General features: G+C 49.0%; 1 protein-coding gene across 1 annotated transcript in view; it reads right to left on the bottom strand.

Moving 5' to 3' along the window:
• Spn (sialophorin) overlaps window positions 1-9,838 on the bottom strand; it is an 11,052-nt gene extending 1,214 nt beyond the window's left edge. Inside the window, exons 1-3 of the mRNA XM_019206526.2 lie at window positions 9,661-9,838; window positions 2,579-2,652; window positions 1-2,250 (exon numbers count right to left, since the gene is read on the bottom strand). The exon at window positions 1-2,250 is cut by the window's left edge and continues 1,214 nt beyond it. Of these exons, the coding sequence (XP_019062071.2) occupies window positions 1,003-2,250; window positions 2,579-2,652; window positions 9,661-9,838 (1,500 nt within the window). The 3' untranslated portion in view covers window positions 1-1,002. The remainder of the gene's footprint in view (window positions 2,251-2,578; window positions 2,653-9,660) is intronic.
• Between the last annotated feature and the right edge of the window lie 2,662 nt (window positions 9,839-12,500).

Genomic DNA, 12,500 nt, shown 5'->3' with positions numbered 1-12,500 from the left:
GGCTGAGCTGAGAGCCCGCACTTGGTCACACATTCTGTCTTTTAATACCCCTCCCCTCCCCCCATTTTGTTTTGTTTTTTTTGTAACAGTCTTGCTATGCAGTTCAGACTGGCCTTGAACTCAAGGATCCTCCTGCCTGGGCTTCCTGAGTGCTGGGGTACCACATGTGCCACCAAACTTGGCCTTATCAAACCTGCACTCTTGCTCATACTATCAAAGCTGCCACTGTGTGCCCTATCTCAGCAAAATGGAAGGCACCTGTGTTCCCAATGGTCCTGTGCACCCCACAATGGGTGGGGGCAGCCCCTCCTCAGCCTGTCTCCCCTCCTGCACCCTCCCTTGAACTGTCTGGACTCACCACTCCCTCTAATACCACCATCTCTTGCATACAGAGCACACCCGGGAGTGGTCCCTTCGCAGATGGCAGCCTTCCCGAGAACCACCAATGGCCAATGAAGTGGCAAAAGTCCCTAGGTGGGGCAGAGCGTGGAGGCTCTGGCATGGGCAGCCCTGGATCCTAGGGCTCAGGAGGTCACAGGCTCCCCTAGAGCGAAGCTGGGTAGCCCAGCCAGCCCAGGCTCCAAGAAGGCCCAGAGTGAGCCCCCCAGAGGGTTGAAGAGAGGGGTTCATGGTCTGTCCCCGTAGGGTGTCCTGTGAGGGACCCCACATACTTTACAAAGTTTTTTCCTAGGGAGTTGGCCAATTGTCATTTCCTTCTTCCCAATCTCTTGGTCTCCCCAGGGTGGGTCCTTGGAGAAATCATGGGTAGGGTTGGCATTGTGGTGACTCAGCCACTGGTTTCAGGATGAAGCAAGCTGGGGAGGGGACTGAAGGATTCACGAAGGCTGATTTGATCTGCAAACAGCAGGGGCGGGCTGCGGCCAGGTCTAGATGCAGATGTGCGAGGGCGCTGGCTGGGGGCCCAGGGGAGCAAGAATCCTGGGGGGGTTCCAGGCGGTTTGGGGGGAAGCAAAGGGCTGGTGGGAATCAACAGGGTTCCTGTTATTCACAGGCACTGAGGCGCCGCCCCGTCCTGTCCTCGGGAGCAGGGTCCTCCACAGCCTCGTCCTCGCTGCACACCAGCGGCTCCTCCTCCCCCTGCAGGCTGGGCCCTGGCCCGGACTTCAGCTCCTCCATCGCCAAGGAGCCCTGGCGAGACTTCCGTCTGCTGAAAAAAGTGGTGAGTGTGGGCCGCTGGGCAGACACCTCTGTCTGGGGGACCCCAGAGCCCTTGTCATCCTGGGGCCCTCCCACTGCTGCTGTCACAGCCTCCTCATCAGGGACCTGCACAGGCCCAGCCCAAGCATCTACCACGCCATTGCGCTTCCCACTTCCGCTCAGCGTCAGGATCCCCGTGCGGCGCTTCTGCCGCTGGCGCCATAGCAGGAGCAGTGCCACAATCACTATGACCACCAGCATGGTCACCAGCACGGGCACCAGCAGCATGCCTTTCCGGCCCTGGGCTGGGCTCCCAGAGGCCTCCGTGCTCGTTCTTGTAGAGGGCTTTGGGGTGGTCATGGATACTTTTATGCTGGAGACTGGGGAGCTGCTGGCCACACTGGACGTCACCAGGGAGCTGACTGTCATGGGGACAAGATGTCCACTGGTCCTGCTGGAGGGCTCTGGAGAGCTAGTTGTCATGGTAACAGAGGTTCCACTGGCCCCAGTGGAGGTATCCACAGAACGCGTTGCCTTGGTGACAGGGGGTCCACTGGAGGTCTCTGGAGAGTTAGTTGCCATAGGGACAAATTCACTGGCCTCACTGGAGGTCTGCAGAGAGCTTGCTGCCTTGGTGATAGAGGATTCACTGGTCCCACCAGAGGTTTCCAGAGAGGTAAATGTCAGGGCTTCACCTGTCACAGTGGGGTGTCCCTGAGAGGTCACTGCTATAGGGACAGCAGGGCCACTGGTTGCAATAGAGATTTCTAGAAGCTCTGACGGCTTTTTGGTAGAATTTTCCCTGGAGGGCATTGGCTCAGACACAGCAGGGCCAGTGCTGGCACCAACCGAAGTCCCAAGAGAGGGCATCTTGCTGTCTCGAGAGGGAGTGGAGGGGGCCAGGGTCGAGACCTGAATATCCGTGCGGAGCTCTAAGGAGGTGCTCATCCCTGGATCCATGGGGGTCGCTGAGTCCCAGACAGAAGTGGAATTTCCTGAGGTGGGGCTCACCAGCGGGGTCCAGAGGCTCCAGAAGAGAAGCAGCAGGGCCATTTCCAGGGCAGCAGGCATGAGCAGGACTTGGGACCTGAGCTGGGAAGTTGAAGAAACAGAATGCAAGGGCTGGGGGAGCCCAGGCCAGGCCTTGCCCTCCTGCCCACTTCCCTGCCAACTGCCAGGCCCAGCGTGCGGTCTAACGGCTTTTTCCACCCTCCTTTTTCTATTAACAGAAACAACAGGGGGCCAGATGCAGCAGAGCCCTGTCGGCCCAGCCTGTGCACTGCTGGGCTCCAGCAGTGGCCCTGCTCTCCTGGCCTCCCAGGGGCCCCATCCTCTCTTCCCATCACCTGCCAGGGTCTGTTCCAAGACAGGCCATTCCCAGTCCCTCTGAAGCCCCTACCCCCAGGTCGCACCTTCTTACCAGCTCAGGTGATAAGGCACAGGGCTGGGCAGCCTTGCACTCCTGTGGAGGAGGCTCAGGCACAACTGGGGGAACTGGGCCCCAAGGGGAAAGGAAGTGGGCCCTGGCTCCACCCACCCCACCCTGCATCCTGCTGCACCCTTCTGTCCTCTCACAGGGCGGGGCCGTGGGACCCTGAGGTGAGGCCTGGGGGCCCCAGGGCAAGGCCAAGGCAGGAAAGAATGTGGGGGCCCCAGAACGGGAATTCCTGCATCTTAGCTGAGGTCAAGTAAGAATGTGCCTGAGAACTAGGGGCACAAAGGCGGAGATGGCAGGGGGGGGCCGTTTCCTTCCACCTGTGGTCCCCAAGTTGCTGGTTGGGACTCAGGGTGCATTTCCTCCCGCAAGAGTTCCCAGAAAGCAGCAGGCCCCTGGGGAAGCACCTGGCTCTGGCTTGGGTACTGAAAACTCTGCAGGCTGTTGAGCATTGACTAAGCCTCGAGGAACTGGGGAGTCACTACAGTGCTTCTCACCACAGGAGATGCTTAACTCAGGCAATTGCTAAAACACCACACAACCTGTGATCTTTGCAGTTTGTTTGTTGTTTTTGGAGACAGATTCTGGCTATATAATTCAGACTGGCCCCGAATTTAAAATAGATCTTCCTGCCTCAACCTCCCGAGTACTGGGATTACAGATGTGTGTCACCATTCCTGGCTACGATCTTATTTTTGCAGGAGACTAGTAGAGACATGAAAATCTATACAGAAAGCAATTTAAAAAGATATCTACTAAGGGATTAACCAGATTACCTTCAGCTAGGTGTGGTGGCACACATCTGTAACCCCAGCACTCAGAAGGCTGAGGCAGAAAGATCATCATGAGTTCAAGGCCAGCCTGAACTACATAGCAAGACCCTGACTCAAATGAAGAGTAGAGTTCTTTATCCCTCTCCCCTCACCCTGCAGTGCTGGGGTTTGAACCTAGGGCCTTACGTATGCTAAGCAAGCAGTCTATCACAGAGCTGCCCCTTAACCCTGAGTAGAGGGTTCCTTATTTTTTTCCTTTGGATAGATTTTGTTTGCTGACTTTCCTCTAATTGGCAAGCTCTGACATTTTGGCATATGTATTTGGCTTTTACTCTTTAAAAAAAAAATCAGTACTTTCATATTATAAAAGCAAATTTGTGCATAACAGAAGATTAAAACAGGTCCCTGACAGAATGAAGAATTGTACCTATAAGTGCCTTGGAATGGCTGCCACCATTCTGATGAATAACCTCCTTCTTCACCTTAAGTTCCATTTTCCTGCATCATGCGACCCCAGTCATACATGAGACTGACGCATAAGCAAGGCTTATCCCTATAAGGAATAGATCACAAATAATGACCCGAGTGGCTGCCGTGCAGCTCACAATCCCTGACCCGCCTATACCAGTCACCCACTATATCACCAAGCCCCTTTCCTGCTCCCTTTCTCTCTTTTTGTTCCCTTTCTGCCGAGTGGGCCACTGTGCCACCTTGGCTCTTCAATAAAGATCTCTCACACGAGCTCTGTCGGTATGTGGAGTGATCCTTGGCAGGCACCAGTTTCTTTCAGTATGTTGGCTGGACTGGTGAGTTGGTCTGACCCAAAGACATGAAACTCCTGGTCAGACACACAGGAATTCACTGCTCACAGCACAGCAAGCAACAGGAGTGTGATGTGTGCTTCAATGCTCGTCCACTACCCAGATCCTAAGGGGCGACACAGAAGGCCCAGATTTCCACCAGGCATGCAGTGGACCCAACACAACTGAGGGGCACCATGCTTGGTGCTGTTAGTTACTTTTCTCTTGCTGTTGAGATAAAATACCTGACATCCAAAGGGAAAGGGGGAAAGGTTTATTTGGCTTACAGTTTGCAGAGGTTTCAGTCCATAACTGGCTGATTCCAAGGCAGGGATAGTGAATAGGCATTACAGAGGAGAAACAACATGGCGCACCCAAAGTAGCAGAAACAACAAGGGACCTTAACTGCCTTCCTGCCCCTTTTATCTTATTCAGACTACAGGTTATGGTGGTGCCAAACTAATCACTCATATGTAACGTTTAGTGATCACACACCCTTAATTCCAGCATCACACACTCTAGATTCAGCCACCTCCCAATTAGCCCCACCTTATTGCAGATTTTTTAGTTGTAGACAACAGACAACAAATGATTTAAGACTGCATAAAAATTGTCAATCTAATTTTTAAAAATCACTGGGCAAGCCAGGAGTGGGTGGTTCACACCTGTAATCCCAGCACTGGGAAGGCCAAAGCAAGAGGATTCGCGTTTGAGGCCAGCCTGGACTATATGGAGAGACCTTGTCTAAAAAAAAAAAAAAAAATCACTGAGGCAAAAGTCATGTTTGATGGGTGAGACTCTGGGGTGGAAGAAGTGATGCTGAAAACAGAAACAAGGGATGATTGCTGCCTGAGAGGCTCCACCAAAGAGTAAATCTGGGTGCAGCCACTTTTAGGATGGTGTCCAGGGGTCAGGCTGCAGGATTCCACAGGCTCCTTAAAGCAAGCCCCTCTCATAGGAGTGGAAGCCAGAGTACAGAGTTTAAGTAACTATCCTAAGGCACCAATCAGTGTCCTGCATGGCCCATTCATGTGGCATTCTGTCAGGAGCATTTCTACATAAACTTCGGGTAAAATCATTTCATAATTAAAGTATGACTATAGCTGTCTAAGGTCCAATGCTGCCTTGCCCGAGAGCCAGCTGCGGCCTGCGGAAACAACTCCGTTTGCCTCCGGTCACAGCTGAGGCCTCAGTGGTCCTGTGGGGCTGTGGTGCTCTGTGGCAAGATGACACCAGCTGAAGACGTCCTGGTTCCCTGAGAACCCAGTAGTGACACAGAAGGGGAAGATCTCCCCTGGGGAGGGAGAAGTCTTCATCACCCCAGCTCTTCCCGCCTACTGAGGTGGGGACACTCTCCTCTCCGCCCTCATCACACGAGAAGTGCTGGGCACCGGATCAGACATGAGATCCGCCGCCCCCAAGTCACCCGACGCTCCCTCGGATTGCTGTGTGCACCAACAGACAGCAGCCAGCTCAGAGAGCCCTGGTCTTTGCCCACTCTGAGGCACTGACTTCCCGGCCCCACTCATGCTTTGAAAATACCCAAGTCTCTATTGTCTTTCTTTCTTTAGCCCTCACTGCCCTCCTTTCTAGGCAGTCGATGGAAATCAGCCTCGAATAGTTTCTTATGAGGGCTAGGGATTTGGTTCACTGGTTCTGCTGCCTGCCTTGCAAGTGATCCTTGGTACCCCCCCCCAAAAAAAAAGGCTTCTTATAAAAACTTTCATTGACAAATACTAATTATGTATATATAGTTTTTTTTTTGTTTTTTGAGACAGGGTCTCACTATGTAGTTGAGACTGACCTGGAACTCACTTTGTAGCCCAGGCTGGTTTTGAACTCAGCAATTCTCCTGCCTCAGCCTCCCAAGTGCTGGGATTACAGGCGTGCGCCACCACACCTGGCTAATTGTATATATTTATAGGGCCCAATGTAATGTTTTGGTATTTACAACATGGAATGGTTGTATCAGATTAACAAACCCATCATCTAACATTTAAAATCCACTCTTTTAGCAATTTTTAGTTTAATTAGCATAATCACTATTTTGTTTTCGTAGTACTGGGGATCGAACTCAGAACCTTGCTCTTGTGAGGCAGGCACAGTACCACTGAGCTTAAATTCCTGACCCTCCTTTAGCAATTTTGAAACATACATTATTGCTTACTCTATTTACCATTCTACCACTAGAAATCGGCCTTGGATATCATTCACTTCTCACAGTCACCCTGTGAGATCCTTGTCATCACCCTCATGTCACAAGTGAAGAAACCATGAAGTGGATGAGGGAGTTGCCCAGGCTCATTCAATCTGAGAGCACTGGAGGTGAGGTTCAGAGCCAGCCCTACCAGCAGCCAGGGGTAAGGACTTCCTGGGAGCACTCACATCTCCTACTGCTGTGGCAAGAATAATAAAAACACCATTAACAGCGACTAGAGTCAGCCTCGGTGTGTTTACAAAGACTTCAGAGAAGAAGTATTTGAGCTGGATCTCTGACAAGCTAGGACTTCTCTCCTCTACATCCACATCCAATCTATGCAAAATGCCACCACTTCTACCTCCAAAATAAATTAGTATGGGGCCAGGGATTTATCTCAGTAGCTCTGGTGCCTGCCTTGCAGGCACAAGGGCCTGAGTTCAATCCCTGGTACCAAAAAATAAAACAAAATAAATTAGTATGGACACAAATTGTGGCTTCTAAATGTCCCCATCCTTGAAGGAAATAGGCTTCTTGGAAAATGATTGATTCCAAGGCTGGGGTAGAGGAAAAAATGAGACGATCCTGGGAGATTTTGTTGAATCAAATAAGTGCCTGTGATACTGTTGTGTCAACTTGAGGAAGCACAGTTCTGAGTGGTTGTGGCTGAATGGTCTTACTGAAGAGGGAAGACCCATCCTGGGTGTGAGTGGCTTGCAGCCTGAGTAGAATAAAAAGGGAAAGAAAGGAGGAAGGCTCGCTTTTGTTTCTTTGGAGGAGCTCCAGTCTGCCTTTACCTTGGATGTTGTTTCTTGGCTTCTAATGCAGACTCTAGCATTCCATCGGCTTCCTGATAGAAGCTCACACTATATTCTACAGTGAGCTCCAGGTCTTGAACTTTTGACTGGATCCTTCAGATCCCAGACAGCCCTTCTGCACTCTTCCACACCTGACTCTGCAGGCGGCCACTGGCAGCTACCTTGTAAATTCACATGGTGGAGAGATGTAAGAAAGCATCTTAACCAAGTGACCACAGCTACTGTCAACAGTAGCAGGACAAGCCCACATCCAGGGCCTCCTGATACCACAAACTGAGCCGGATACAGCATAGTTGCTATATGTTCCTAACCAAAAATGCATATTCTGAAATATGCTTTGAGAAAACTCACACAAAGTTGGTATGTTGGCATGTGCCTGTAATCCCAGCCACTTGGGAGGCTGGGGAAGGAGGGTCACTTGAGTTAAGGAATGTGGGGCCAAATTAGGCAACACAGCGAGATCCCATCTCTGCCCTCACAAACCCCAATACTGAGGATTGATCCCAGGACCTTTGCACTGAGCTATATCCCCAGTCCTTTTTATTTATTTATTTTTTAATTTTAGGGTCCTTCCAAATCCAGGCTGGGCTTGAATTTACAATCTTCCTGCCTCAGCCTCCCAGAGTTCTGGGATTACAGGGATGTCCACCATGCCCAGCTGATACCTCATCAAAAGGAAAGAAGGAAAGAGGGAGGGAAGGAGAGAGGGAGGGGTATCAGGCAAACTCTAATCGAAAGAAATTTTGTAAAACAATGAGCTTGTACTCTTCAAAATTGTCAGTGTGGGGCCAAGGACTTAGATCAGTGGTGCTGCTGCCTGCCTCACAAGCACAAGGTCCTGGTTAAAAAAAAGTCAGTGTTAGAAAGGACCAAAAGAGGAAAGGGTGTTGCTCCAGTCTTAAAAGAGTGAAGAGATATGACAGCTAACAGCAGTATGGAATCATATATGAAGGGGTGGACTATTATTAAAGACACTGTCAAGATAATCAGCTAAGTCTGGGGATTTAGCTCAGTGGTTCCACCGCCTGCCTTGCAAACGCAAGGACTTGAGTTCGATCCCTGGTACAAAAAAAAAAAGAAAAGAAAAATCAGCTACATTTAAATATGAATTGTATAGTAGATATTAGTACTGAATATTAGCCTTCCTGAATTTGAGAAGTAAATCATGGTTATAAAAGGGAATAACTTTTTTTTCTTAGGAAATACATGTTTAAAAATATGTAGGAGTAAAGGATCACAATGTTGGCACATTTCCTCTTTAATTGTTCCACAGAAAAAATAACAGGACTGGTATGACGGCACATAACTGTAATTCCAGCTGCTTGGAGGCAAGATTGCAAAGTTCAAGGCCAGCCTAGGCAATTTAGGGAGGTTCTGTCTCAAAACAAAGTAAAAAGACTGAGGATGTAGCTCAGTGATACCACATTTGCCTACCAGGTACAAGGCCTTGTGTTCAGTCCACCTCCTGAACAATAATACCAATAATACCAGTAATAATAGTAAAATAATAACATAGGAGATAAAAGTGCAGCATATATGGAAAGATGCTCACAGGTACTGAAGCACAGTAAGGGTTGATGGCGGTGGTGGGAACCTATGGCATATGTACCCAGCCAGCTGTTTGTTACTGAAAGCTCTAAAAGTTCACCATCAACCCCAATACCAAAAAACAAACAACCAAAACAAAAGTTTGCCATCACTGGGGTATGGTTTATCAAAATAAAACAAGCCAGGTGCGGTGGTGCACGCCTGTAATCCCAGCATTCGGGAGGCTGAGGCAGGAGGATTGCTGTGAGTTCAAGACCAGCCTGGGCTACATACTGAGTTCCAGGCCAGTCTCAACTACATAGTGAGACCCTGTCTCAAAAAAAAAAAAAAAAAAAAAAAAAAAAACAGCATGGGGCCAGGGATTTTAGCTCAGTGGTTCCACTGCCTGCCTCACAAGCACAAGATCCAGAGTTGGATCCCTGGTACCAAAAAAATAAATAAAAATAAATAAACAAAGAAATAAAACAAACAGCATGCTAAAAAAAACCAGCAAGATTTAAAATCTGATTGACTCCAGCCTGGTCCCTACTATATGCGCCTTCATCCTTCAATCTGTTTCTCAGAACTTCATAAAGTATGGTATCATCCCTCCTAGGCTCTAAATCCTGACAGTGCCCAATCCACACAGGTTAAATGCAGAAGTCGGCTGCACCTACTCTGACCCCTCCCTACCTCTCTTATCCATACTACCTCTGTGCTGCCACCTAGGCCTCCATTTTGTTCCTGTAAGATTGTAAATGCCTCAGGATCTTTGCTCTGCCTGTGATGCCTGCCAGATATCCTCTCAGATGCCCAGATAGCTTTCTCTCAAGACTTTGCTCATATGCCACCTTTTTAGGGTGCTTTTGCCTGGTACCCTGTTTAAAATCCCAAACTTGCTTTCTAACTCCCACCCCACCCGGCTTTGTTGCCACAACGCCTACCTTCTCACAGGCCGTGTGGCTCCCTGACTGGGCGTCTCCGTGGAGAAGAGGCCTGAGGGGGGTGAGGCCGCCAGCTCCGGCCCCTCCAGCCTGGCTCCCTCGCGGGCAGGAGCTGGCAAAGGGGCCGCCCAGGCCCGACTCCATTTCCCGCTCCTCAGGCGGGGAGGCCCAGAGGAACGCTGCCATCTGGTCGGTCTGCGCGCGTTCTGCCTGAGACTGGACTCACCTGTGCTGAGGTGGCGATGTGAGGTAGAGAGGCCCCCGTCTCCTCGGAACCAGCTTTGGGAAAATCCTTTTTCCTTTTCACCAAAATAGTCGACTCCTTTTGTAACAGGGAAAATAAATCCCAACCTATGACTATCCGGACACCAAGCCTCCAGAAGCTCTCTGCTCAAGGCCCCGCCATCTTCCCGGAAGTCCCCACCTGTCAGACTTCCGGCTTGCGGAGTTAGGGGTCGTAACGGGAGGCGTGAAGGCGCGAAGCAAAGGAGGCGGTCAGGAGACTCTTACTGGAAGCAGGAACAGCTCCTGGATTTCCAGGAGGGATCCGGAGGAGGCTCTGTCCAAGGATAGGGTGTGTAGCAAGATCACGTGGGTACAATGTGGGTCAACCACAATCAACCTGCAAGATTATAAATTTAGCTGATATCGATCCAATAAGGAAACGAGGCACATAGCAAGGGTACATGGCGAGCATCATAGATGTTCCTCGAAAGGGTTGGCAGCATAGGTCTAGACACTTTGGTACCCACCTATGCCTGAGGCCTAGTTGAGCTCACTGGACCAGGGGGTGCTAATTATAATTTCGAGCCACTGTTTATCTCTAGCTAGGCCTGCATGCCTGACTGTCGGGTCTCCATCTGGAGGCCTGGCTCTCTTCAGATTTGTGTCCATCCCCAGTCTTGGTGTGTCTCATCCTCTGTACTGATTCCCTCAAAGGTGTGATCCCTCCCTGATTGCCTATTAATTTCTATCCAACAGGACTGGGGATTTATCTCAGTGGCACCTTGCCTGCCTGGCAAGCCCAAGGTCCTGAGTTCGATCCCAGGTACAAAAAAAAAAAAACACTATGTAATTAGCTATCTATAGTACTTTGTTGTCAGTGTCAGCAAAAGAGCCTGTGGGCATGAACCTGAGAGGCCAGGATAATCTCATGTTTACTGCAGCGTTATTCACAATGTCTAACATATGGAATCAACCATAAAGGTCCCTCATCAGATGAATGGCTAAAGCAAAACCATGTCATTTGCAAAAACATGAATGAGCCCAGAGAATGCAATGTGAAGTGAAATAAGCCAGGCACAGAAAGACAAGTACATGTTCTCACTCATATGTGGAAGATTTAAAAAAGAAGTTGAAGCCGGGTGTGGTGGCACACACCTGTAATCCCAGCGCTCAGGAGGCTGAGGCAGGAGGATCGCTGTGAGTTGGGCTACATAGTGAGTTCCAGGTCAGTCTCAACTACATAGTGAGACCCTGTCTCAAAAAAAAAAAAAAAGTTGAGGTAACAAGTAGAAAGTAGGATGGTGCTTCTCAGAATCTGGGGAGGGAATGGGGGAGGAGGGAAGGAGAGGCTGGTGAGGCAGTGGATGGGAAGACTGAGTCCTAGTATTTTTTTTTTTTTTTTTTTTTTTTTTTTTTGGTACCGGAATCAAACTTGGGTCCTTGTGCTTGCAAGGCAGGCAGCAGAACCACTGAGCTAAATCCTTAGCCCCCATGATGTATATTTTAAATAGAAGAAAAGATTTTAGTTTAGAGGGTTATTTTTGCTTGTTTTTATTTTGCTTTGTAGTGAAATAGGTTCTCCCTCATTGATGGTATGCTAATTTACCCGATTTGCTCATTCTATCAAAATATCACAGTGCCCCATAAATATGTACAATTATTAAATGTCAACTAAAAAATAATTTAAAGACTTAAAATTAAGGAGCTGAGCGTGGTGGCTCATGCTTGTTTCCCCAGCACTCTAGGAGGTTGAGGCAGGAGGAGCTAAAATTCAAGACTTTAGCTGGGCAACTTAGTGATTTAGAGAGACCCTAAAAATAAAATTTTAAAAGGGCTGAAGATGTAGCTTAGTGTGAGGCCTTGGGTTCAGTCCCCAATACTGCAAAACAAACAAACAAAAGATGTAGAATTCAATTCCTCATCTGCAGCTAGCCATGTTCCAAATGTGGGAGCCAGCCATGGCCCATTGGCGTTTGACATTGGGAAAATAACTTCTTCTTTTACCATTGAGGCATTGATACAATCTATGTTCCTTTTTCAAGGACTCTGTTTATTTGGCTTTTCTGAGACAGGGTCTCAGCTATGCAGATGAGATTGATTTGAAACTCAATGTGTAATCCAGACTGGCTTTATGTGATTACAGTGCACCACCACGCCCTGCTCAAGGACCTTGTTAAATTTGTTTGTTCTTTAAGCTCTGTTTATTTGGCTTTTCTGAGACAGGGTCTCAGCTATGCAGATGAGATTGATTTGAAACTCACTGTGTAATCCAGGCTGGTTTTATGGGATTACAGGCGTTGACCTGGAGCTCAATGTGTAATCCAGACTGGTTTTATGTGATTACAGTGCACCACCACGCCCTGCTCAAGGACCTTGTTAAATTTGTTTGTTCTTTGACCCTGTGATGGGAGGAACTCGGAGGATAGCTATAGATCTGATGTTCTCTGTAAGAGTTAGAAAATCCAGTCTTTGCAAACAAATAGTTGCTTGATGCTTCCTGTTGGTGTGCCTTTAAAAGGAGCTGTTTCTGTGAAATAAAGGGGACCTCTTGTCTCCACACTATTGAGTGTGCTGTCCTTTCTCAATCCTCACTCCCCAGCTCAAGTACATTCGTGTTTCGTGT

The sequence above is a fragment of the Fukomys damarensis genome, unplaced genomic scaffold (genome assembly GCF_012274545.1).
Source record: "Fukomys damarensis isolate Sample0158 unplaced genomic scaffold, DMR_v1.0_HiC HiC_scaffold_34, whole genome shotgun sequence".
NCBI classification, from domain to species: Eukaryota; Metazoa; Chordata; class Mammalia; order Rodentia; family Bathyergidae; genus Fukomys; species Fukomys damarensis.
Note: the sequence above shows the minus strand (reverse complement) of the source record. Positions and strands in the feature narration are given on the sequence as shown.